Source organism: Cyprinus carpio, chromosome B16 (genome assembly GCF_018340385.1).
Source record: "Cyprinus carpio isolate SPL01 chromosome B16, ASM1834038v1, whole genome shotgun sequence".
Taxonomy (NCBI): domain Eukaryota; kingdom Metazoa; phylum Chordata; class Actinopteri; order Cypriniformes; family Cyprinidae; genus Cyprinus; species Cyprinus carpio.
This window is the reverse complement of record NC_056612.1, coordinates 29,245,049-29,269,250: the sequence shown is the minus strand read 5'-3', so window position 1 is coordinate 29,269,250 and position 24,202 is coordinate 29,245,049. Positions and strand designations below refer to the sequence as shown.

General features: G+C 40.1%; 3 protein-coding genes and 1 long non-coding RNA gene across 4 annotated transcripts in view; 1 reads left to right on the top strand and 3 right to left on the bottom strand.

The window, feature by feature from the left end:
* Positions 1-24,202, top strand: part of LOC109106292 (cyclin-dependent kinase 14-like) — a 434,688-nt gene that overhangs the window by 74,309 nt on the left and 336,177 nt on the right. The gene's annotated exons all lie outside the window — the stretch shown is intronic.
* On the bottom strand, positions 3,990-7,998 carry LOC122140061 (tripartite motif-containing protein 16-like). Its single transcript, XM_042741808.1, has 6 exons — positions 7,337-7,998; positions 7,006-7,101; positions 6,693-6,926; positions 5,799-6,004; positions 5,656-5,675; positions 3,990-5,428 (listed from the first exon to the last, which is right to left on the bottom strand). Exons 1-6 carry the CDS (start codon positions 7,904-7,906, stop codon positions 4,908-4,910), a joined length of 1,647 nt encoding a protein of 548 aa, XP_042597742.1. The 5' UTR covers positions 7,907-7,998; the 3' UTR covers positions 3,990-4,907.
* On the bottom strand, positions 16,160-18,772 carry LOC109072919 (E3 ubiquitin/ISG15 ligase TRIM25-like). Its single transcript, XM_042741810.1, has 5 exons — positions 17,932-18,772; positions 17,598-17,693; positions 17,285-17,518; positions 16,445-16,604; positions 16,160-16,304 (listed from the first exon to the last, which is right to left on the bottom strand). Exons 1-5 carry the CDS (start codon positions 18,499-18,501, stop codon positions 16,174-16,176), a joined length of 1,191 nt encoding a protein of 396 aa, XP_042597744.1. The 5' UTR covers positions 18,502-18,772; the 3' UTR covers positions 16,160-16,173.
* LOC122140069 lies at positions 20,318-21,020 on the bottom strand. Its single transcript, XR_006156793.1, has 3 exons — positions 21,010-21,020; positions 20,822-20,869; positions 20,318-20,595 (listed from the first exon to the last, which is right to left on the bottom strand). It is a non-coding gene; the product is annotated as an uncharacterized LOC122140069 (long non-coding RNA).

Genomic DNA, 24,202 nt, shown 5'->3' with positions numbered 1-24,202 from the left:
ACAGTAACTGTGTCCACATAGGATGGTCACTGGATCCTTAGGGACCAGACACACTGAACAACATGAACTCATCCTGAGAAAATCTGGCTTCTGCATTTTACGGCTATAAATAAAAGAGACACAAACACACGACAGCTCAAACTACATTCAGTTTCTCTTTCCCTGAACTCCACGTGTTTTCTGTTGCCTGGTTCTGTGTTTGAGGTGACGTGGTGTAAAACAGGTTTGTGTCCTTCAAGTGATGTAAAGAGCAGGTCTCCTCATTGCTTGCCGAGTTTAGTTCGACACACTTGACTGTTAGGAAGTAACACTAAAAACCTGGACTAGGCTGATTGAGATGCGTTTAATTCAGATCAAAACTACACTCTGTGGGAAAGTGACTCTCCTGGACTGGAATGGGGAAACCCAGATATAAATATCTACTAGATGTCAGTCCACGGACATTCTCTCAAAGAATACAAGTTCTGTCCAGGACTAACTATACTATTGTCAAGATAACTTACAATTAGCATACATTTTAGGTTGGGGGTATGGGTTCTGTTCTGGGCACACACTCCCTGCCCAAACATGCAGCCTAGCATGGATAGGAGCAGGGAGAGCATAAATACCCCCCCCCCCCCAGGCCAGGGTAAACTGAAAAGAACCAACATTAATGATTAATGTAGCAGATATTATCAATGTTCAAAGTGATTATTTTATATATTTGACATAATTCAGGTGGTCTGACTCAAGAAGAAATATCCAATGCCAATCCTGACTGGACGAGACAAGAATTTTGGGCATGGAGGTGGGTGATTAGCTCCTGAGCAAAGCCGATAACTGCTCAATAAATGACTGAAGGACCTTATAAAGGGAATTATTGATTGGCATCGTAATTCCTATAGGTAGACCGTGGACGTGAGCTTGACTAACGGGACCTGCCAGAAACTAATGCTACACTCCATTTACAGAGAAGCAGGACAACAGCATTAAAGGGGTTCATGACATTGATTTTAATTTATTTATTTGTTTTATTATTTTAATATGTTCCTTGAGGTTTACTTATAATGTTAAAGTTTTTGAAAAAAAAAAAAAATCAAAATAAATTAATTAATTAAATTAACTAATTAAATATGTGGGAAAATGATTATTTTCAACCCTCATTCTGACCCTCTCTCTAAAAGTGACCTGTTCAGGGCTTGTCCTTTAAGGCCACTGTTTATGATTGGTTAATGTCATTGCATAAGGAAACTGTATTAATGCCCCCTCGCTATTGCATGTTGGTGTTCTGACAATATAATAATAATAAAAAATAAAAAAAACAGTCATATCCAGACAAAGCATTATGAAACGGTTTGTGAGCAGCAGCAGTCAGATCTAGTACCGCTTTGTCTTGCAACAAATGTTTTTTTGTAAACTCTCCATGACGCTGTGCTTTGTTTACAAAACAAAATACGAAATACTCAGACACAATCCAGGATGCCAATAATAATAAACTATCCACTTGTTCCTTACGCTTGGATGTTCTGATATCTGTACAAAGACAAACCAAACGCATCAAAGCAAGTTTTCTTCACTCCATTTGTCCTATTGATGACAGACTCGAGTGTGTGGACTGTGTCAGAAACCGAACACTCATCTGTATACTGTTTCCAGTGAAGACAAGATAGCAGCTGAACGCCAGTGGGCAAGGCCTATCACCTTGCACCATTTTCTGTGTTATTACATACAGTAAATGCTTTTTTATGGATGATGAGGACTTTTTAAGTTATGAAACTTGCAGGATGTATTAAATATACAAGACCTCTTCTGTATCAAAATATCAAGGGAAATTTGGTTTCTCATGTCATGACAACCTTTATAATTATTACAGTGTATTGCAAGATTGAAAAAACTGTCCAGATGTACGGTTCCTTCATGATCACACTGTCTTCTATAGACCTTTTCTTTGCTTCTTCATGGAGGGTGCCATAGCGGCGAGTGACTTCCTGTAGGATGCTTCGAACTTCCGTTTAGTAATTGTCAAGTTAGTGTAATGGCGAATCGCGGAGGCTCTGGGAAATTTTGTGCTGCTAAAGGCTGTCACAGCAGCTACAGGAAGCTCAAAAATTTTCTTGATCAATGTTATGAACACAAGCCAACAATAAGAGCAGAATGTAAATGCCCTAGACCATTTAAATTGCACAAGATGCCATCCGACGACGTTTGTAAAAGACAATGGCTCGCAGCACTAAATTTGAAATGCCCACCCCGTAACGTCCATGTATGCTCATTCCACTTTGTGGACAGACAACCAACGACAGAAAATCCATATCCTGAAGTTTGGCCTGGATATGATCGTCCATTAAGAAAGAAAGAGAACGACGAACGTGGCCGGACGAAGGTGAGAATATTTACTTACGTATTTACACGGCTAACGTGCTTAACGTGCAGCTTAGCCAGTGCAGAATCATTTTAGTATGTCTAGACGACCAAGTTCTCATGATGTGTGCTTAAACATCTTCAAGAAATCAGCGTTTCATTCAGCTAAGCGTATTCAATATATATTCAGCATTAATGTATGTGTTATGAAAACAAAATGTTGTTGCAGTATTTTCAGTCTAATCAAATATGATAATCACAAATTAACATTGGTTTATTTAACATATATTTATAGAATCGGCTCATTAAGTGAATTATTCTGACTCGTGTATATATTTTAGCAGCAGAGTGAGATTTGTCTGATTTTACCAACTGTAACAGTATAGGACCTTAAGGCCTGGTTTTACAGACAGGGCTTTTTTAGACCTTTTTCTACAAGAAAGCTACAAGTTATTGCCTCTTTCTCACTTCCATATTTTGTAGCCGCATTACCCCGAAAGGTAGGAAAGAGATGCTCTCTCATGAATTTATCAGGATTTGTTGTTGCTCGTACTGGTACACCTTTAGCTGAACTAGCAGTGATCCTTGGCTGTCTTGCACTATGCCAAACCTGTAGCATTTTTCCAAAAGACTGTTTTTTAATTCAAAAAGTGGTTTTGTGTCTGAAGAATTGACTCCATCTACACTGCTCATCAGTGCAAGATAGCCCTGTCTTACCACTGACCACTGCATTTTGCACCTTTCAAAAACCAGAACATATTGTTTACTTTAGTATTAAACAATACATCACCATTAGCCCTTTTTTTAGAGCTAAACAATTTAGTTAAATATTGCTCTAAAAATACGTCTTTACATTGTATCACGCAGTCAGTGCTTGAAGTGGGCAGGTGTTTTGCCATATTATTACCCCCTAGTATTATTAGATTTGCGTTTAGCCAAATTAGAAGTGTTGCTGTATTTATAAATACCCACCTTCCACAACACAGCAGCAGCATGACGACAAGACCTGCCGGGGCCAGCTACACAGGAGCATCCAGCTGTTTCCACTATTCCGTTATTTTGTAACATAACCCACGCGATCAGACTTGGTTTATTTATAGTCTGACTCGGCTCTACCTCCGCTTTCAGTAATGTGAACTTCGGATGTTTATGGCAAAGAATTCGTCCAATTTTGTTACTATGTAGATAACTGTACGCTTTGGTACTTTTATAATTTCTAAGTTCCTCGCCATCCACACCCTCAGACAAAACAAGATAATTGAATATGTCAACATATGTGACTGCTGGCCATTGTTTCATATCATCAAACCAGGAGGTGGCGCTGGTCAACTTCGTAGGATGTGGAACAGACAAAGTTACATTGTTTACGGTTTTTGTTAAATAGTCTTGACCGTGCTGCCACCGCGAACTAATGTTGCCGTTGCTTGTTGACATTATGGACGTTAAAAGTAAGTAAACAGATTACAACTGTGGTTTCAGAGTGGTCCAAATAACTCTGTAACGGCTAATTAAATGCATCAAGTTGCGAACTGGAAGTTCGAAGCATCCTCCATACGCGTATGCACAAAGCATAATGGGTAATTTCGCATCCCATGAAAAAGGTCTACATCTTCACACAGACACTGATACACACTCACACTCTCTCTCAATCAGTTTTCAGTTTTAGCTGCTTTATTAGCATGACAAATATTTGTACATTTGTTTTGCCAAAGAATTGCAGTGTTGATGCATTCAATCAAAACATGCAAAATGAGATTAATGCAAAGCAACAAAGAAAGAAAGAAAGAAGAGGAAAAAACTGTAATTGAAATACAAAAAAAGTAATCGCAATAATACAGTATGAAATTCTTCTAGTCGGATGGGCAGTTTCTCATAGCTTTACAGACACAAAGTTGTGATGTATATGTTTAATTTTATGATAAAACTTTTTCTAAATTGGAGAGCAGTTGTATGGTTTGGGTACTTATTGCTTTCTGGTTCTCCTTTGTGCTGTTTTTGACCCATCTGTGTGTTTACTGGGCTGTGTGCTAATGTTAGTGTTGGGTCAGAGTGAATTTTACAGTGAACTTTTGTTCACCTTGACTCGGTTCATTTTGTGCTTTTTTCTTAAGTTTGTCTCATAAAAAAAAAAAAAAAAAAAAAACGTGTACATACACACACACACACACACACACACACACACACACTTCAACAGGTTGAAATTTCATGTCATTTACACATTGATCTATATTAGAACATATTAACAAGTAACCTAAAAATAAAAACATATTCCACGGTCAAAAATTAATTAAATGCATGACAATAAAAACAGTGGCTCGTGACACCGGAAGACAGAACACAAAACACTGAAAAGGGCCAGAGCTCCGTAAGGTGAATAAAGGAAATAATTTATTGACTATATGTGATCATTTTAATTGAAAGGTAATTTTGATACTTATAAAAATGTTTTTAACTACATTAAAAACTAAGTGACTGATTTCAATCAACACAAACAGAGATTGAGAAAAGAAGTTACTTGCAGCTCAAAGCATTATGGGTAGAATCTCTTGTCAGTTGATTCTGATTCATCAACACAGTTTCACTGATGATCCACCATTAACCCAAAACCCAGGATAGAGCGGCTGAGTGAATGTGGTCTGGACTGTGTGGATGAGGCTCATTGTGTCAGAGACGCTGTAGAAGGACAGAGTTCCTGCACTGTGATCCACAAACACTCCTATTCTACTGCTGATGGACTCTACAGGGAGATCAGTCACTATGTTATTGTGTATGAATGAGTATCTGGAGGGAGAGCAGAACAAACTCCAGGACTGATCATTATATCCAAACCAACACTCATCACCCCATCCCTTCCTGCTGATGCTCTTATATGACACTGATATAAACACACGAGTCCCACTCCACTCCAGCTCCCAGTAACAGCGTCCACACACACTCTCTCTACACAACACCTGACGCCAATAATCAAATCTGTCTGGATGATCAGGATACGACTGGGCTGTGCCAGTGACAGTAATCTCTCTGTTGTTCTCAGACAGATGGAGGCGTTTATTCACTGTGTTCGGATCCAGAGTGAGCTGATGGGAATCTGATGGAGATAAAACACATCAGAATCAGGAATTATGAATCTGTTTGATCTTTTCATATAGCTGAACTCTTCATGTTCAGTGTATCATCAGTGTCTCAGCACAGATGAACAGATATCTGTGCAAATCATCATCTACATCATCAATTATAAAACTCTTCTTTCTCCTTCTACAGGAAGAACATGAACACACTCAGAGAGTTTTTCTGCTTGTTTTCTTACTGACTTACATTGTAGGAAGTCGTTCCTGGTTCTGGGAACAATGTTGGTGAGTGTGACTGTGGAAATCAACAGACATGAACAGTGTGATTCTCATGACTCCTGCATCTATTCCTAAGACATTTCTAACATGATGTTCTCCATGATATGAGATGATGATGGACTGGTTTCTGAGAGCAGATGAATCTCCAGGACTTTACCTCTGTCTGAGATCTTCCTGAGCTCCTCTTTGCAGAAGTCCTCCAGTTTGTCTCTCAGCTGAAGGACAGATTCTCTCAGACCATCAGAAGAGAAGAGAGAACTGAAGAGATCATCATTTACGTCTGTAGATTCAGGAGGTGCTGAGAGAGACTGGAAACTCTACAGAAAACAGAAATCAAACTCATCAGTTCCACACTTCACTCAATAACCTGCAGGAACATCAGATTTGTGCGGCTCTTGTTGACCTGACTGATCTTTAGTAACTCACCTTAGTCCAGCACTTTCACAGCATCAGCTGTATTCTTCTCATATTCATTCACATTACAGCTACAGATTATTGTATTTGCCACTTTAATTAAAAAAATATGTGAACCTTATGTGATTTCCTAGTGATCCCAACTTCTTCACTTCATCATTGGGATCTTCATGGTCAAATTCATCAATGTGTTACAGGCAAAAAAAAAATCAGGTTTGATAATCACCTGATCCAGTTTTGATGAACATTGCTTAGAATCAGAGCTCACTGATTTCACCATGACGCAATGAATCAGAAGGAAAAATGAGGTTAAAAGCTAAAATGTTAGTAAAGTTTTGAACTGTTGGTGGTGCTAGTGGTGTTTGACAGCTAAATATATCTTCCAGAAGAGTGAGCTCAGAGAAATGATTCCTAAGTGATTTCCAGAGCTGAAAGCCATTTGTAAGCGGCGTCTCTTTCAGAAGAAGATCAGATGAGAGTCTGACTGATGATTATATAATAAGACACTCATGAAATGTTTCTCTGTGAGTCTCTGTCACAGCAGGATCTGCTCAAGTCCACTATGATCCTGTTCTTCTAGATCTGTGTTACCTGCAGGAACTGGATGTGATCCTGTGTGTGTGAAAGCTGCTCCAGCTCAGCGTCTCTCCTCCTCAGATCATTGATCTCCTGCTCCAGTCGCTCCAGTCGTTCTTCAGCTCGACTCACTGCAGTCTTTTCCTTATCTCTGATCAGTCGTATCAGCTCAGAGCGGCTTCTCTCAATGGAGCGGATGAGCTCAGTAAAGATCTTCTCACTGTCCTCCACTGCTGTCTGTGCAGAGCACTGTTAGGACACACAGTGATTCAGCTTCAGTGAGTCTGAACTGAGACGGAAACAAACTTCTCTTCTTCTCCAGACTCACCTTCTGAGACTCCACAGTCTCTCTCAGCTGCTGAAGATCTTTCTCTCTCTGCTGGATTCTCTGCTGGAGCGTCTTCTGCGTCTCCTTCAGCTGCTTCTGCAGGACAAACAGATGAGAGTGAATCTCACAGAAAACTACTGGAACTAAATCATCATGTGAAGTGATGAATCCAGTAAACCTAGGGTTGAGTTACTTATCTCAACTGATAACCAATGGCTGTATCACACCAATGGCATCCAGAAGTGATGATCGGTTACAATCATCATACATTAATTATCATAAAGCATAAGGAGTGTTTAACAATATTCCATCGGTGTCTAGTATTAAATACCTGTTTCTCTGTCCTCTGTGCTGCAGCTGAAACAGTCTCATGGTTTTTATGTTCATCCATACACAGCACACATATACACTTCTGGTCAGTGCGGCAGAAAATCTCAAGGAGCTTCTCATGTTTCTGGCAGATCATCTCCTGCAGTCGTCCAGTGGCATCAGTCAAATAGTGTCTCTTTCCTTTAAACCAACTCTCGTGTTGTTCGAGGTGATTTTGACAGTAAGAGTTCAGACACACCAGACAGGACTTGACAGCTTTGTATTTTCTTCCAGTACAGACGTCACACTGCACATCTCCAGCTCCAGCGTCACAGTCAGCAGAGAGTCTGGTCTTCTTCAGTTTCTCCACCACTTCAGCCAGCATGGTGTTTCTAGCTAAAGCAGGTCTTGGACTGAAGGTCTGTCTGCACTGAGGACAGCTGTAGACTCTCATCTGATCCTCCTGATCCCAGGAGTCTGTAATACAGGTCTTACAGTAACTGTGTCCACACTGGATAGTCACTGGATCCTTCAGGAGATCCAGACACACTGAACACATGAACTCATCCTGAGAAAATCTGGCTTCTGCCATTTTACTGCTTAAATAAAGAGACACAAACACACAACAGCTCAACTACACTTCAGTTTCTCTTTCCCTGAACTCACGTGTTTCCTGTTTCCTGGTTCTGTGTCTGAGTGACGTGTGTAAAACAGGTGTGTCTTCAAGTCTGTAAAGCAGGTTCCTCATTGCTGCCGAGTTTAGTTTCGACACACTTGACTGTTAGGAAAGTAAACACATAAAAACCTGACTAGCTGATTGAGATGCGTTTAATTCAGATCAAACTAAACTCTGTGGGAAAGTGACTCTCCTGGACTAGGAATGGGGAACCCAGATAATAAAATATCTACTAGATGTCAGTCACGGACATTCTCTCAAAGAATAAGTTCTGTCAGGACCACTATTGTCAAAGATAACTTACAATTAGCATACATTTTAGGTTGGGGGTATGGTTCTGTTCTGTGCAACACTCCCTGCCCAAACATGCAGCCTAGCATGGATAGGAGCAGGGAGAGCATAAATACCCCCCCCCCCCAGGCCAGGGTAAACTGAAAAGAACCAACATTAATGATTAATGTAGCAGATATTATCAATGTTCAAAGTGATTATTTTATATATTGACATAATTCAGTGGTCTGACTCAAGAAGAAATATCCAATGCCAAGTCCTGACTGGACGAGACAAGAATTTGGGCATGGAGGTGGGTGATTAGCTCCTGAGCAAAGCGATAACTGCTCAATAATGACTGAAGGACCTTATAAAGGGAATTATGATTGGCATCGTATTCCTATAGGTAGACGTGGACGTGAGCTTGACTAACGGGACCTGCCAGAACTAATGCTACACTCCATTTACAGAGAAGCAGGACAACAGCATTAAAGGGGTCATGACATTGATTTTATTTATTTATTTGTTTTATTATTTTAATATGTTCCTTGAGGTTTACTTATAATGTTAAAGAGGTTTACTTATAATGTTAAAGTTTTTGCAAAAAAAAAAAAAAAAATCAAAATAAATTAATTAATTAAATTAACTAATTAAATATGTGGGAAAATGATTATTTTCAACCCTCATTCTGACCCTCTCTCTAAAAGTGACCTGTTTCAGGGGCTTGTCCTTTAAGGCCACTGTTATGATTGGTTAATGTCATTGCATAGGAAACTGTATTAATGCCCCCTCGCTATTGCATGTTGGTGTTCTGACAATATAATAATGATAAAAAATAAAAAAACAGTCATATCCAGACAAAGCATTATGAAACGGTTTGTGATGCAGCAGCAGTCAGATCTAGTACCGCTTTGTCTTGCAACAAATGTTTTTTTGTAAACTCTCCATGACGCTGTGCCTTGTTTACAAAACAAAATACAAAATACTCAGACACAATCCAGGATGCCAATAATAATAAACTATCCACTTGTTCCTTACGCTGGGATCCTTCTGATATCTGTACAAAGACAAACCAAACGCATCAAAGCAAGTTTTCTTTCACTCCATTTGTCCTATTGATGACAGACTCGAGTGTGTGGACTGTGTCAGAAACCGAACACTCATCTGTATACTGTTTCCAGTGAAGACAAGATAGCAGCTGAACGCCAGTGGGCAAGGCCTATCACCTTGCACCATTTTCTGTGTTATTACATACAGTAAATGCTTTTTTATGGATGATGAGGACTTTTTAAGTTATGAAACTTGCAGGATGTATTAAATATACAAAGACCTCTTCTGTATCAAAATATCAAGGGAAATTTGGTTTCTCATGTCATGACACCTTTATAATTATTACAGTTGTATTGCAAGATTGAAAACTGTCCAGATGTACGGTTCCTTCATGATCACACTGTCTTCTATAGACCTTTTTCTTCGCTTCTTCATGGAGGGTGCCATAGCGGCGAGTGACTTCCTGTAGGATGCTTTGAACTTCCGTTTAGTAACTGTCAAGTTAGTGTAATGGCGAATTGCGGAGGCTCTGGGAAATTTTGTGCTGCTAAAGGCTGTCACAACAGCTACAGGAAGCTCAAAAATTTTCTTGATCAAGAGTGTTATGATCACAGGCCAACAATTAGAGCAGAATGTTAATGCCCAAGACCATTTAAATTGCACAAGATGCCATCCGACGACGAGGGTAAAAGACAATGGCTCGCAGCACTTAATTTGAAATGCCGGCCTCGTAACGTCCATTTATGCTCATTCCACTTTGTGGACAGACAACCAACGACAGAAAATCCATATCCTGAAGTTTGGCCTGGATATGATCGTCCATTAAGAAAGAAGAGAAGACGACGAACGTGGCCGGACGAAGGTGAGAATATTTACTTACGTTATTTACACGGCTAACGTGCTTAACGTGCAGCTTATGATACAATCATTTTAGTATGTCTAGACGACCAAGTTCTCATGATGTGTGCTTAAACATCTTTAAGAAACCAGCGTTTCATTCAGCTAAGCATATTCAATATATATTCAGCATTAATGTATGTGTTATGATAACAAAATGTTGTTGCAGTGTTTTCAGTCTAATCAAATATGATAATCACAAATGAACACTGGTTTATTTAACATATATTTATAGAATTGGCTCATAAAGTAAATTATTCTGACTCGTGTATATATTTTAGCAGCAGAGTGTGATTTGTCTGATTTTACCAACTGTAACAGTATAGGACCTTAAGGCCTGGTTTTACAGACAGGGCTTAAACTAAGCCAGGATTGGGCCATAGTTCAATTAGGACATTAAAGTATTTTTTTTTATATATATATATATATATATATATATATATATATATATATATATATATATATATATATATATATAAATGCGCCATAGAAATTACATTACTGGTGAGCATCTTGAGACAAAACAAAGGCACTGATATCAGTCAGTGTCAGTTTCTTTCAGTGGATAGTTCACCATGTTGCAGCTCAAACCACAACATTTAACAAAATAATACCTAAAAGTAGTTGTTCATTAACTCATTTTAGTTTACAAAATTTTGAAAGTCAGCATTTTGTCTTTCATTCATTGCCAATTAAAAGTATATTAGTGCTAAACCAAAATTCTGCATTTTATATCCTAAAATGAATTAGTTAATTAATTTTTAGTAATTAACCATTTTCAAAAAAAAAAATCGAAAATAGAAACTCACCCTGTACCATATAATAACCCATATGATTTTAGATGCTTCACTGTATAATGCCTTTTCTGTATTTACAGGAGTGGGTGTTTACCAAGAGCAGCATGGAATGGACGAAATGAGACCCGTTGAAGAGAGTCTTGCATCTGTCCCCAGTCTCAAGCAAACAGATGTTGATGACAACAGCTGTACATCTAAAATCTTTACCTCTGTTGGAACACAGTGGGAAGACCACATCTTCGAGGAGCATTGTTATATTAAGAGACAACACAGTATAACTTATGTAAACCAGTCAACACAGTGCGATACATTCAAGCCTCCTACTCTGATGAATGACTATGACTCAAATCTCTACACTGGGCTCCCTCTCCACACATTTCATACCCTTGTAGCTGTTCTGCGTCCCCATGAGAATCTGGCTTACCAGACTGAAATTGAACAGCAAATCTTGCTCACGCTAGCTAAATTAAACCTGTTGATAGAAGATCTTGCCATTCGATTCCGTAAATCTGTGAGTGAAGTGAGCAGGATAATTTCTTTCTGGATTGACACCATGGCTGCAGTCTTGAAGGAACTGATACCATGGCTCCCGAAAGAAACAATCAGGGCCACAACACCAGAGGCATACAAGCAACATTATCCCAATGTTACCTGTATCTTAGACTGCAGTGAAAGTGAACTCCAAAGATCAAGGTCTGAATCATACAGCAACTACTATGCTTGCAACACCATCAAGTATTTAGTGGCTATTGCACCATGTGGTCTAGTGTATGGGGGACGCTGTAGTGACAAATTTATCACGTGTGATTCTGGCATTCTCGAATACCTCCAACCAGGAGATGAAGTGATGGTGGACAGGGGTTTTTTGATTAGAGACTTGTTGTTTGAAAGAAAAGTCAATACGATAATTCCTCACTTCGCCAACAAAACGCAGCTAACAGAAGAAAAAGTCACATGTAGCCGCAGGATAGCAAATGTAAGGATACATGTTGAACGTGCAGTTAGGAGACTGAAAGTATACAAGGTGTTAACCCTTATGCCAAAGATAGATAAAATTCTGCGTATATGTGCAGCTTTAGCGAATTTGCGTGGTGATCTGATCCGTGAAGCAGATAATTAAGTTATTTTAAAATGAAATGTTGTCTTCATTAACTCTCCCTCATGATTTATTTTGGAGAATGTTGGTAACCAGACAGTTGATAGTAACCAGACTTCCATAGTCTTCTTTTTTTTTTTCACTATGAAGTCAATGGTTACCTTCAACTGTCTGGTTACCAACATTCTCCAAAATAAATCATTCTTTGTGTTCAACAGAAGAAAAAAAAAAAAACAATACAAGTTTGGCCTGACATGACAGTGAGAAAATAATGACAAGATTTTCATTTCTGGATTAACATTTGCTGCTCAGACTGCTGCATTAGTCATGTACATAAATGTATATATGTGTTTAATAACAATACTTGACATTTGTACTTCTCAAAAATCCATCTCAGTGTGTTTTCTGTTTCCTTGTACTATTTACATATATACACTTTAATCTATTAAAAATAAATAACATACAAGACTTTACAAGTGCAAACCCTGTAAACAAGAAAATATCAAATACATTAACAAATTTTAAAACTTGCCTTGACACAATAAAAACTTTTTCACCTCCATGTCAGCATCTGTACAGTTTTTAAAACTGTTAATCTTTGTTCACCAGTAGGTTAAGCTTTTTTGACTATATGTAAGTATTTGTCATTCAGTTTGAATCGTCTAGCAGTGAATTCATCTACTACTCTAGGAAGCATCACTGAGAAGTAAAAGCCTCTTAGACAAGTAACCTGGTCTGTTAAATACTCTGCATCGTACGGTACATTTATCAGAATGTGTTCCTTTGGAGACCAGACAAACAGTTTTGCCATTCTCAGCCCTGTACAAAACATGCCTAATTGTATCTGTCTGTAAAAAGCCCCTGACTCTGTTCTTCTGTAATTCAGGCTTGCCATCAATCAATGTGAATTGATGTCACTATTATTTATAGTGAAATGGTCTGCTAGAGAGGTGGTGGTGTTCTTGGGAACAGGACACTTTATTTCCAGTAGTTCCATACCATTTATTATGCCATCGGGGCTTGCAGACAGCCATGGCTCTGTTAGGCTGACCCTGATACCTGAGTGGGAGACCTGTAGACCTTTTTCTACAACTCTTTCTCACTTCCATACTTTGTAGCCGCATTACCCCGAAAGGTAGGAAAGAGATGCTCTCTCATGAATTTATCAGGATTTGTTGTTGCTCATACTGGTACACCTTTAGCTGAACTAGCAGTGATCCTTGGCTGTCTTGCACTATGCCAAACCTCTGACAAACGATTTTGTGTTTGAATCTCCAATTCAGCTGCCTGGTCAAAGTTCAGTTCTATGTATTTGCTGTAAAATGCTTTACATTTACTGCAAGTCAAAGTCTCTCCATGTGGCTGGTGGACTTCTAAGCTGTCAGTGTCATCTCCTTGCACTGACACATTGGCAGTGTAGCATTTTTCCAAAAGACTGTTTTTTAATTCAAAAAGTGGTTTTGTGTCTGAAGAACTGACTCCATCTACACTGCTCATCAGTGCAAGATAGCCCTGTCTTACCACTGACCACTGCATTTTGCACCTTTCAAAAACCAGAACATATTGTTTACTTTATTATTAAACAATACATCACCATTAGCCCTTTTTTTAGAGCTAAACAATTTAGTTAAATATTGCTCTAAAAATACGTCTTTACATTGTATCACGCAGTCAGTGCTTGAAGTGGGCAGGTGTTTTGCCATATTATTACCCCCTAGTATTATTAGATTTGCGTTTAGCCACATTAGAAGTGTTGCTGTATTTATAAATACCCACCTTCCACAACACAGCAGCATGGCTACAAGACCTGCCGGGGCCAGCTACACAGGAGCATCCAGCTGTTTCCACTACTCCGTTATTTTGTAACATAACCCACGCGATGTGATTTGGTTTATTTATAGTCTGACTCGGCTCTACCTCCGCTTTCAGTAATGTGAACTTCTGATGTTTATGGCAAAGAATTCGTCCAATTTTGTTAATGTGTAGATAACTGTATGCTTTGGTACTTTTATAATTTCTAAGTTCCTCGCCATCCACACCCTCAGACAAAACAAGATAATTGAATATGTCAACATATGTGACTGCTGGCCATTGTTTCATATCATCAAACCAGGAGGTGGCGCTGGTCAACTTCGTAGGATGTGGAACAGACAAAGTTACATTGTTTACGGTTTTTGTTAAATAGTCTTGACCGTGCTGCCACCGCAAACTAATGTTGCCGTTGCTTGTTGACATTATGGACGTTAAAAGTAAGTAAAACAGATTACAACTGTGGTTTCAGAGCGGTCCAAATAACTCTGTAACGGCTAATTAAACGCATCAAGTTGCGAACCGGAAGTTCGAAGCATCCTCCATACGCGTACGCGCAAAGCATAATGGGTAATTTCGCGTTCCATGAAAAAGGTCTATAAGGAGAGTGGGTTCCATCTTCACACACACACTGATACACACTCACACTCTCTCTCAATCAGTTTTCAGTTTTAGCTGCTTTATTAGCATGACAAATATTTGTACATTTGTTTTGCCAAAGAATTGCAGTGTTGATGCATTCAATCAAAACATGCAAAATGAGATTAATGCAAAGCAACAAAGAAAGAAAGAAAGAAGAGGAAAAAACTGTAATTGAAATACAAAAAAAGTAATCGCAATAATACAGTATGAAATTCTTCTAGTCGGATGGGCAGTTTCTCATAGCTTTACAGACACAAAGTTGTGATGTATATGTTTAATTTTATGATAAAACTTTTTCTAAATTGGAGAGCAGTTGTATGGTTTGGGTACTTATTGCTTTCTGGTTCTCCTTTGTGCTGTTTTTGACCCATCTGTGTGTTTACTGGGCTGTGTGCTAATGTTAGTGTTGGTCAGAGTGAATTTTACAGTGAACTTTTGTTCACCTTGACTCGGTTCATTTTGTGCTTTTTTCTTAGGTTTGTCTCATTAAAAAAAAAAAAAAAAAACAAATGTACATACACACACACACACACACACACACACACACACACACACACACACACACACACACACACACACACACACTTCAGCAGGTTGAAATTTCATGTCATTTACACATTGATCTATATTAGAACATATTAACAAGTAACCTAAAAATAAAAACATATTCCACGGTCAACAATTAAATGCATGACAATAAAAACAGCAGCTTGTGACACCGGAAGACAGAAGATCACAAAACACTGGAAAGGGCCGTAAGGTGAATAATGGAAATAATTTATTGACTATGTGTGATCATTTTAATTGAAAGGTAATTTTGATACTAATAAAAATGTTTTTAACTACATTAAAAACTAAATGACTGATTTCAATCAACACAAACAGAGATTGAGAAAAGAAGTTACGTGCAGCTCAAAGCATTATGGGTAGAATCTCTTGTGAGTTGATTCTGATTCATCAACACAGTTTTACTGATGATCCATTATGAACATTAAACCCAGGATAGAGCGGCTGAGTGAATGTGGTCTGGACTGTGTGGATGAGGCTCATTGTGTCAGAGACGCTGTAGAAGGACAGAGTTCCTGCACTGTGATCCACAAACACTCCTATTCTACTGCTGACGGACTTCACAGGGAGAACAGTCTCTATGTTATTGTAACTGAATGAGTATCTGGAGGGAAAGCAGATCAAACTCCAGGACTGATCATTAAATCCAAACCAACACTCTTTACCCCGTCCCTTCCTGCTGATGCTCTTATATGAAACTGATATAAACACTTCTTCTACACTCCACTCCTGCTCCCAGTAACAGCGTCCACACACACTCTCGCTACACAACACCTGATACCAATGATTAAATCTGTCTGGATGATCAGGATACGACTGATCTGTGTTAGTGAAAGTAATCACTCTGTTTCTCTCAGACAGACGGAGTCGTTTATTCACTGTGTTCAGATCCAGAGTGAGCTGATGGGAATCTGATGGAGATAAAACACATCAGAAACAGAAATTATGAATCTGTTTGATCTTTTCATGTAGCTGAACTCTTCATGTTCAGTGTATCATCAGTGTCTCAGTACAGATGAACAGATATCTGTGCACATCATCATTTACATCATCAGTTATAAAACTCTTCTTCCATCTTCTACAGGAAGAACATGAACACACTCAGTGAGTTTTTCTGCTTGTTTTCTTACTGACTTACATTGTAGGAAGTCCTTCCTGATCTTGGGAGCAATGTTGGTGAATGTGACTGTGGAAATCAACAGACATGAACAGTGTGATTCTCATGATCATAGATCCATTCCTAAGACATTTCTAATATGATGTTCTCTATGATATGAGATGATTATGGACTGGTTTCTGAGAGCAGATGAATCTGCAGGACTTTACCTCTGTCTGAGATCTTCTTGAGCTCCTCTTTGCAGAAATCCTCCAGTTTGTCTCTCAGCTGATGGACAGATTCTCTCAGACCATCAGAAGAGAAGAGAGAACTGAAGAGATCATCATTTACGTCTGTAGATTCAGGAGGTGCTGAGAGAGACTGGAAACTCTACAGAAAACAGAAATCAAACTCATCAGCTCCACACTTCACTCAATAACCTGCAGGGACATCAGATTTGTGCGGCTCTTGTTGACCTGACTGATCTTTAGTAACTCAATCCAGCACTTTTACAGCATCAGCTGTATTCTTCTCATATTCATTAAATCTCATTAGAGCTACAGATTATTGTATTTGCCACTTTAATTAAAACTATATGTGAACCTTATGTGATTTCCTAGTGATCCCAACTTCTTCACTTCATCATTGGGATCTTCATGGTCAAATTCATCAATGTGTTACAGGCAAAAAAAAAATCATGTTTGATAATCACCTGATCCAGTTTTGATGAACATTGCTTAGAATCAGAGTTCACTGATTTCACCATGACGCAATGAATCAGAAGGAAAAATGAGGTTAAAAGCTAAAATGTTAGTGAAGTTTTGAACTGTCGGTGGCGCTAGTGGTGTTTGACAGCTAAATGTATCTTCCAGAAGAGAGAGCTCAGAGAAATGATTCCTAAGTGATTTCCAGAGCTGAAAGCCATTTGTAAGCGGCGTCTCTTTCAGAAGAAGATGATTATTACTTATGATTATATAATAAGACACTCATGAAATGTTTCTCTGTGAGTCTCTGTCACAGCAGGATCTGCTCAAGTCCACTCTGACCCTGTTCTTCTAGATCTGTGTTACCTGCAGGAACTGGATGTGATCCTGTGTGTGTGAAAGCTGCCCCAGCTCAGCGTCTCTCCTCCTCAGATCATTGATCTCCTGCTCCAGTCGCTCCAGTCGTTCTTCAGCTCGACTCACTGCAGTCTTTTCCTGATCTCTGATGAGTCGTATCAGCTCAGAGCGGCTTCTCTCAATGGAGCGGATGAGCTCAGTAAAGATCCTCTCACTGTCCTCCACTGCTGTCTGTGCAGAGCGCTGTTAGGACACACAGTGATTCAGCTTCAGTGAGTCTGAACTGAGACGGAGACAAACTTCTCTTCTTCTCCAGACTCACCTTCTGAGACTCCACAGTCTCTCTCAGCTGCTGGAGATCTTTCTCTCTCTGCTGGATTCTCTGCTGGAGCGTCTTCTGCATCTCCTTCAGCTGCTCCTGCAGGACAAACAGATGAGAGTGAATCTCACAGAAAACTACTGGAACTAAATCATCATGTGATCAGATGAAGAATCCAGTAAACCTAGGGTTGAGTTACTTATCTCAACTGATAACCAATGGCTGTATCACACCAATGGCATCCAGAAGTGATGATCGGTTACAATCATCATACATTAATTATCATAAAGCATAAGGAGTGTTTAACAATATTTCATCAGTGTTTAGTTTTAAATACCTGTTTCTCTGTCCTCTGTGCTGCAGCTGAAACAGTCTCATGGTTTTTATGTTCATCCATACACAGCACACATATACATTTCTGGTCAGTTAGACAGAAAATCTCAAGGAGCTTCTCATGTTTCTGGCAGATCATCTCCTGCAGTCGTCCAGTGGCATCAATCAAATTGTGTCCATTTCCTTTAAACCAGCTCTCGTGTTGTTCGAGGTGATTCTGACAGTAAGAGTTCAGACACATCAGACAGGACTTGACGGCTTTGTATTTTCTTCCAGTACAGACGTCACACTGCACATCACCAGCTCCAGCGTCACAGTCAGCAGAGAATCTGGTCTTCTTCAGTTTCTCCACCACTTCAGCCAGCATGGTGTTTCTAGCTAAAGCAGGTCTTGGACTGAAGGTCTGTCTGCACTGAGGGCAGCTGTAGACTCTCGTCTGATCCTCCTGATCCCAGCAGTCTGTAATACAGCTCTTACAGTAACTGTGTCCACACTGGATGGTCACTGGATCCTTCAGGAGATCCAGACACACTGGACACATGAACTCATCCTGAGAAAATCTGGCTTCTGCCATTTTACTGCAAGAATACAGAGACACAAACTCACAACAGCTCAACTACACTTCAGTTTCTCTTTCCCTGAACTCACATGTTTCCTGTTTCCTGGTTCTGTGTTTAAGAGACGTGTGTAAAATAGGTGTGTCTGTGAGTCTGTAAAGCAGATTTCTCTTTGCTGTTGAGTTTAGTTTCGACACACTTGACTGTTATTAAAATAAATGCAAAGACCATGACTAGTTTATTCAGAAATGAAACTAAACTCTGTAGGAAAGTGACTCTCCTGCACTAGGAATGGGGAACCCTGATAATGAAATGTCTAGTAGATACACTTGTCAATTTGTAAAAAAAATAAAATAAAATGTATTTCTTATTTACTTGTTCCATTTTTTTTTTAAATGTTTTTTTGTTCTGTCACTGTCATTTCGTTACACTGTTGAAGCGTTTGTCACAAAAACAAATTCCTCATATGTGTAAACATACCTGGAAATAAACGGCCATCTTGCACCCTCTTTAAAGCCACCTAATTAACAACCCCAACTCACACTGGAACCTCCGTCTGTCTCTGGGTGTTTTCACACCTGGTCATTTGAAGGGGTCTGAACATGTTCCGCTGGATTTTGCCCTTATGTCAGCATCCAAAATATAGCAGACCTTTCTAAAGCAAACCAAGACCATCTCAGGAGGTGGAGGTGGCCTGAGTATGGTTCGCTTTCAGCTATTATTAAATAGCCTTCAATACTGTGATGCGACAGCACCTAAGCGGCCAGGAGACCCCTCAGGGTGACCTGGCTGGACATCCATGAAATTCCCTGTAGTGCTGTGCCAGGCCTGATGATCAAGGAGGCTCCCGCAGAAACCTGTGGAGGAGCCCTCTCGTTTGTTAGTCCCTCACTCGCCTTATACTTCCCCAATGTTGCATCAGCGAAATCCTGGACATTCTTGGAGGGAGAGGGATTAAGAGATTTCTCTACTTGCATCACCAGCTACTTGCAGTTGATTGCCCAGCTCGCTTTCCTTTGCAAACACTTATTAGGGATTGAAATCGGGGCTCAAGCCAAGCCTGGGGTTCAAGCCTCTGTTGAGGACAGCAAACCAAGTTCATTTACAATTAACCATCAGGACTGAATGGGCAGGTGAAGTTGTGAAATGCATGACAAAAAAAATTAAAAATAAAGACACCAGAAGACAAAAGAACACATAACCCTGACTACATAAGGTGAATATTGAAAATTATTTATTGACTGTTTGTTATCATTTGAATTAAGAGATAATTATGATAGTGATAATAAAAATTGTTAATGTTACACTTCATTAAAAACTAGATGACTGATTTCAGTCAATGCAAACAGTTTGAGAAAAGCACAGAAACACATGGTCACTCAGCAGGACTCAAACAAACTGATCTTACTGTCTATATGAGGATTTATTACACACATTTATTCTGACATGTTATTTCACTGACAGAAGTTCAGCGGCAGTATTAATGTCATGAAGAGAAAAGAAGACACACTGTAACATCTCACTGTTGCTGATTCATCATGCAGCTCAAAACATTATGGGTAGAATCTCTCGTCAATCTATTCTGATTTATCAACACATCTTCACTGATGATCCAGAACCAAACCAAAACCCAGAATAGAGCGGCTGAGTGAATGTGGTCTGGACTGTGTGGATGAGGCTCATTGTGTCAGAGACGCTGTAGAAGGACAGAGTTCCTGCACTGTGATCCACAAACACTCCTATTCTACTGCTGATGTGCTTCACAGGGAGTGCAGTCTTTATCTTATTGTGACTGAATGAGTAACTGAACGGAGTGCAGCACAAACTCCAGGACTGATTATTAGATCCGAACCTACACTCATAACCCCATCCCTTCCTGCTGATGCTCTTATATGACACTGATATAAACACTTCTTCTCCACTCCACTCCAGCTCCCAGTAACAGCGTCCACACACACTCTCTCTACACAACACCTGAGGATACACATCAAATCTGTCTGGATGATCAGGATACGGCTGCTTTGTGTTAGTGTAAGTAATCACTCTGTTGTTCTCAGACAGACGGAGCCAATTATTCACTGTGTTTGGATCCAGAGTGAGCTGATGGGAATCTGATGGAGATAAAACACATCAGAATCATAAATAATGAATCTGTTTGATCTTTTCATGTAGCTGAACTCTTCATGTTCAGTGTATCATCAGTGTCTCAGTACAGATGAACAGATATCTGTGCAAATCATCATTTACATCATCAATTATAAAACTCTTCTTTCTCCTTCTACAGGAAGAACATGAACACACTCAGTGAGTTTTCTGTTGGTTTTCTTACTGACTTACATTGTAGGAAGTCGTTCCTGGTTCTGGGAACAATGTTGGTGAGTGTGACTGTGGAAATCAACAGACATGAACAGTGTGATTCTCATGATCCTGCATCTATTCCTAACACATTTCTAACATGATGTTCTCCATGATATGAGATGATGATGGACTGGTTTCTGAGAACAGATGAATCTCCAGGACTTTACCTCTGTCTGAGATCTTCTTGAGCTCCTCTTTGCAGAAATCCTCCAGTTTGTCTCTCAGCTGATGGACAGATTCTCTCAGACCATCAGAAGAGAAGAGAGAACTGAAGGCATCATCATTTACGTCTGTAGATTCAGGAGGTGCTGAGAGAGACTGGAAACTCTACAGAAAACAAAAAATCAATAATATTTCAGCCCCACACTTCTCCCAATTACCTGCACCAACATCAGATTTGACTCAACTGATGTTTAGTAAATCACCTCAATGCAGCACTTTCACAGCATCAGCATCATTCTTCTCATATTCATTCACATTACAGCTACAGATTATAGTATTTGACACTTAAAATAAAACTATATGTGAGCCTTATGTGATTTCCTAGTGATCCCAACTTCTTGTTCACTTCATGTTTGGGATTTTCATGGTCACATTCATCAATGTGTTACAGGCAAAGAAAAAAAAAGAAAAAAAAAGATCAAGTTTGATAATCATCTGATCCAGTTTTGATGAACGTTACTTAGAATCTGTACTATTGAATTCACTGATTTCCCTGAAATGTAATGATTCAAAATGAAAAATTAGATAAAAAGTTGAAATATTAGTAAAGTTTTGAACTGTTGGTGGCGCTAGTGGTGTTTGACAGCTAAATATATCTTCCAGAAGAGAGAGCTCAGAGAAATGATTCCTAAGTGATTTCCAGAGCTGAAAGCCATTTGTAAGCGGCGTCTCTTTCAGAAGATGATCAGATGAGAGTCTGACTGATGATTATATAAGAAACAGTCGAGCGACAGAGAAGGACAGCAGTTTGTAAGTGTTTTTGCCTCGTTTTGTCATTAGACTACTGCGTGATCATCGGTTGCTAGGGAAACTTTGCTTTAATTACTGTGTGTCTTACCCTGGTAAATACGTGTGAATTGTGGCGTTTGGTTTTGCGTTTGCCTATCGCGGGACTGGACAGTTTCGGTCTGCTAAATAGGGAGGCGTGACAAAAGCCAGTAAGCCGGTAAAAAGTACTTAAAGAGCTGTTCTGTAAGCGCTTGTCAGAAGAAACAGTCGAGCGACAGAGAAGGACAGCAGTTTGTAAGTGTTTTTGCCTCGTTTTTGTCATTAGACTACTGCGTGATCATCGTTGCTAGGGAAACTTTGCTTTAATTACTGTGTGTGTCTTACCCTGGTAAATACGTGTGAATTGTGGCGTTTGGTTTTGCGTTTGCCTATCGCGGGACTGGACAGTTTCGGTCTTCTAAATAGGGAGGCGTGACAAGCTGACTTCAATCACAGGTAATTAGGCAAATATATAAGTGGTAGGTGACACCGCGGCAGCGGTCGCGGCAGCCCTCGTGTGAAGCCTCCTCGTGTGAAGACCGACGAGTGTAAAGACCATCGACTCTACCTGCGCGACTCCACCGAGCAAGGACACCGACAGGGCACTTGAGTACTGCTTTTCTCCCCTTCAATTTTTGTACAGCTCGTCCTCAAATACTTATTTTGGTCACTTGTAGTCACTATGTGCTTTCAGATCTCTACTATCACTACTAACACTCGGAGAGCACGCTATGTACGTCGAAGGAAGGCCTGCCTGACAAATATAAGGCCTGTCCCTCTGACCTCTACTCCAACGCTCTCTATTCCACTTGGTCTCTGGAACTGCCAGTCCGCTGTTAACAAAGCAGACTTCATTTCTTCTATTGATACTCATTCTGGTCTCAGCCTCATGGCACTGACTGAGACCTGGATCAAACCTGAGGACACTGCCACTCCCGCAGCCCTCTCCTCTCATTTCACTTGTTCCCACACCCCTCGTACGACTGGGAGGGGTGGAGGTACTGGTCTCCTTATATCGAAAGATTGGAAATTTGATCTTCAACCACCACCTACAGGTAACGTTTCATTTGAATCACATGCTGTTACTGTAACCCACCCTTTTAAAATCCACTTTGTGGTCATTTATCATCCCCCAGGTCAATTGGGAAACTTCTTGGAGAAGTTGGACGTGCTGCTATCAAACTATCCTGAAGATGGTACTCCTCTGGTACTGCTCGGTGACTTCAACCTCCACCTAGATAAACCCCAGGCTGCTGACTTCAACACTCTGCTCGCCTCATTTGATCTCAAGCGAGTCTCTACTACAGTGACTCACAAATCGGGCAACCAACTGGACCTCATCTACACGCGCTGTTGCTCAGTGGACAACACTTTAGTTACACCACTGCACACCTCAGACCACTTCCTCATTACTGCTAATCTAGCACTTACACCTGAAGCGGCACACGCTCCAACGCGGGTCACCTTTCAACGGAACCTACGCTCACTCTCTCCATCTCGCCTATCCTCTGTGGTTGCATCCTCACTTCCTTCACTCTCGCACTTTTCAGCTCTGGACACGAAGAGTGCTACGGACACTTTTTGTTCCACTCTGACCTTTTGCTTGGACAACTTTTGCCCACTGTCGTCTAGACCAGCACGCACCACCCAATCTGCCCCTTGGCTGTCCGATGTACTCCATGAACATCGCTCTAAACTCAGGGCTGCAGAGAGGAAATGGCTTAAATCAAGAAACTCTACCGACCTCAGTGTGTATCAGTCTCTCCTCTCTTCCTTCTCTGCAAACGTCTTCACTGCTAAAGCATCATATTACCACGACAAGATTAACAACTGTTGTGACGCTTGGACACTCTTCAAAACCTTCTCTTCTCTTCTTAATCCGCCTCCACCTCCTCCTCAATCAACTCTGACAGCTGATGACTTTGCAGTTTTCTTCACAAATAAGACAAGAACCATCAGTGACCAATTCTCCACACCGCAGACTGAGGATAACTTCACAACGACTAATGCTCACTCGTTCTCCTCCTTCTCTCCACTCTCAGAGACGGACTTCACCAAACTTATCCATCAAATCCACCCTACAACCTGCAAAATTTATCCGATCCCCACTCACCTCCTTCAAGCGATTTCTTCTTCAATCATACCTTCACTTACTCACATTATCAACTCCTCTCTTCACTCTGGAACATTTCCCTCAGCATTTAAGCAGGCTCGGGTAAGCCCACTGCTGAAGAAACCATCTCTAAATCCAGCACTTCTAGAAAACTACAGACCGGTATCCCTTCTTCCATTCATTGCAAAGACACTCGAACGAGCTGTGTTCAACCAGCTCTCTATGTTTCTTGTACAGAACAACCTCCTGGACAGCAA

What these genes read in the sequence shown, in the direction of transcription:
- LOC122140061 (XM_042741808.1), bottom strand. Translation starts at nt 7,906, where the DNA reads ATGGCAGAAGCCAGATTTTCTCAGGATGAGTTCATGTGTTCAGTGTGT. An exon ending in AGACTGTGGAGTCTCAGAAG is followed by an intron (nt 6,927 to 7,005) that starts GTGAGTCTGGAG and finishes GTGTCCTAACAG; the next exon opens with TGCTCTGCACAGACAGCAGT. An exon ending in CAGGAACGACTTCCTACAAT is followed by an intron (nt 5,429 to 5,655) that starts GTAAGTCAGTAA and finishes TATCTCCATCAG; the next exon opens with ATTCCCATCAGCTCACTCTG.
- LOC109072919 (XM_042741810.1), bottom strand. Translation starts at nt 18,501, where the DNA reads ATGGCAGAAGCCAGATTTTCTCAGGATGAGTTCATGTGTCCAGTGTGT. An exon ending in AGACTGTGGAGTCTCAGAAG is followed by an intron (nt 17,519 to 17,597) that starts GTGAGTCTGGAG and finishes GTGTCCTAACAG; the next exon opens with CGCTCTGCACAGACAGCAGT. An exon ending in CAAGAAGATCTCAGACAGAG is followed by an intron (nt 16,305 to 16,444) that starts GTAAAGTCCTGC and finishes TGATTTCCACAG; the next exon opens with TCACATTCACCAACATTGCT.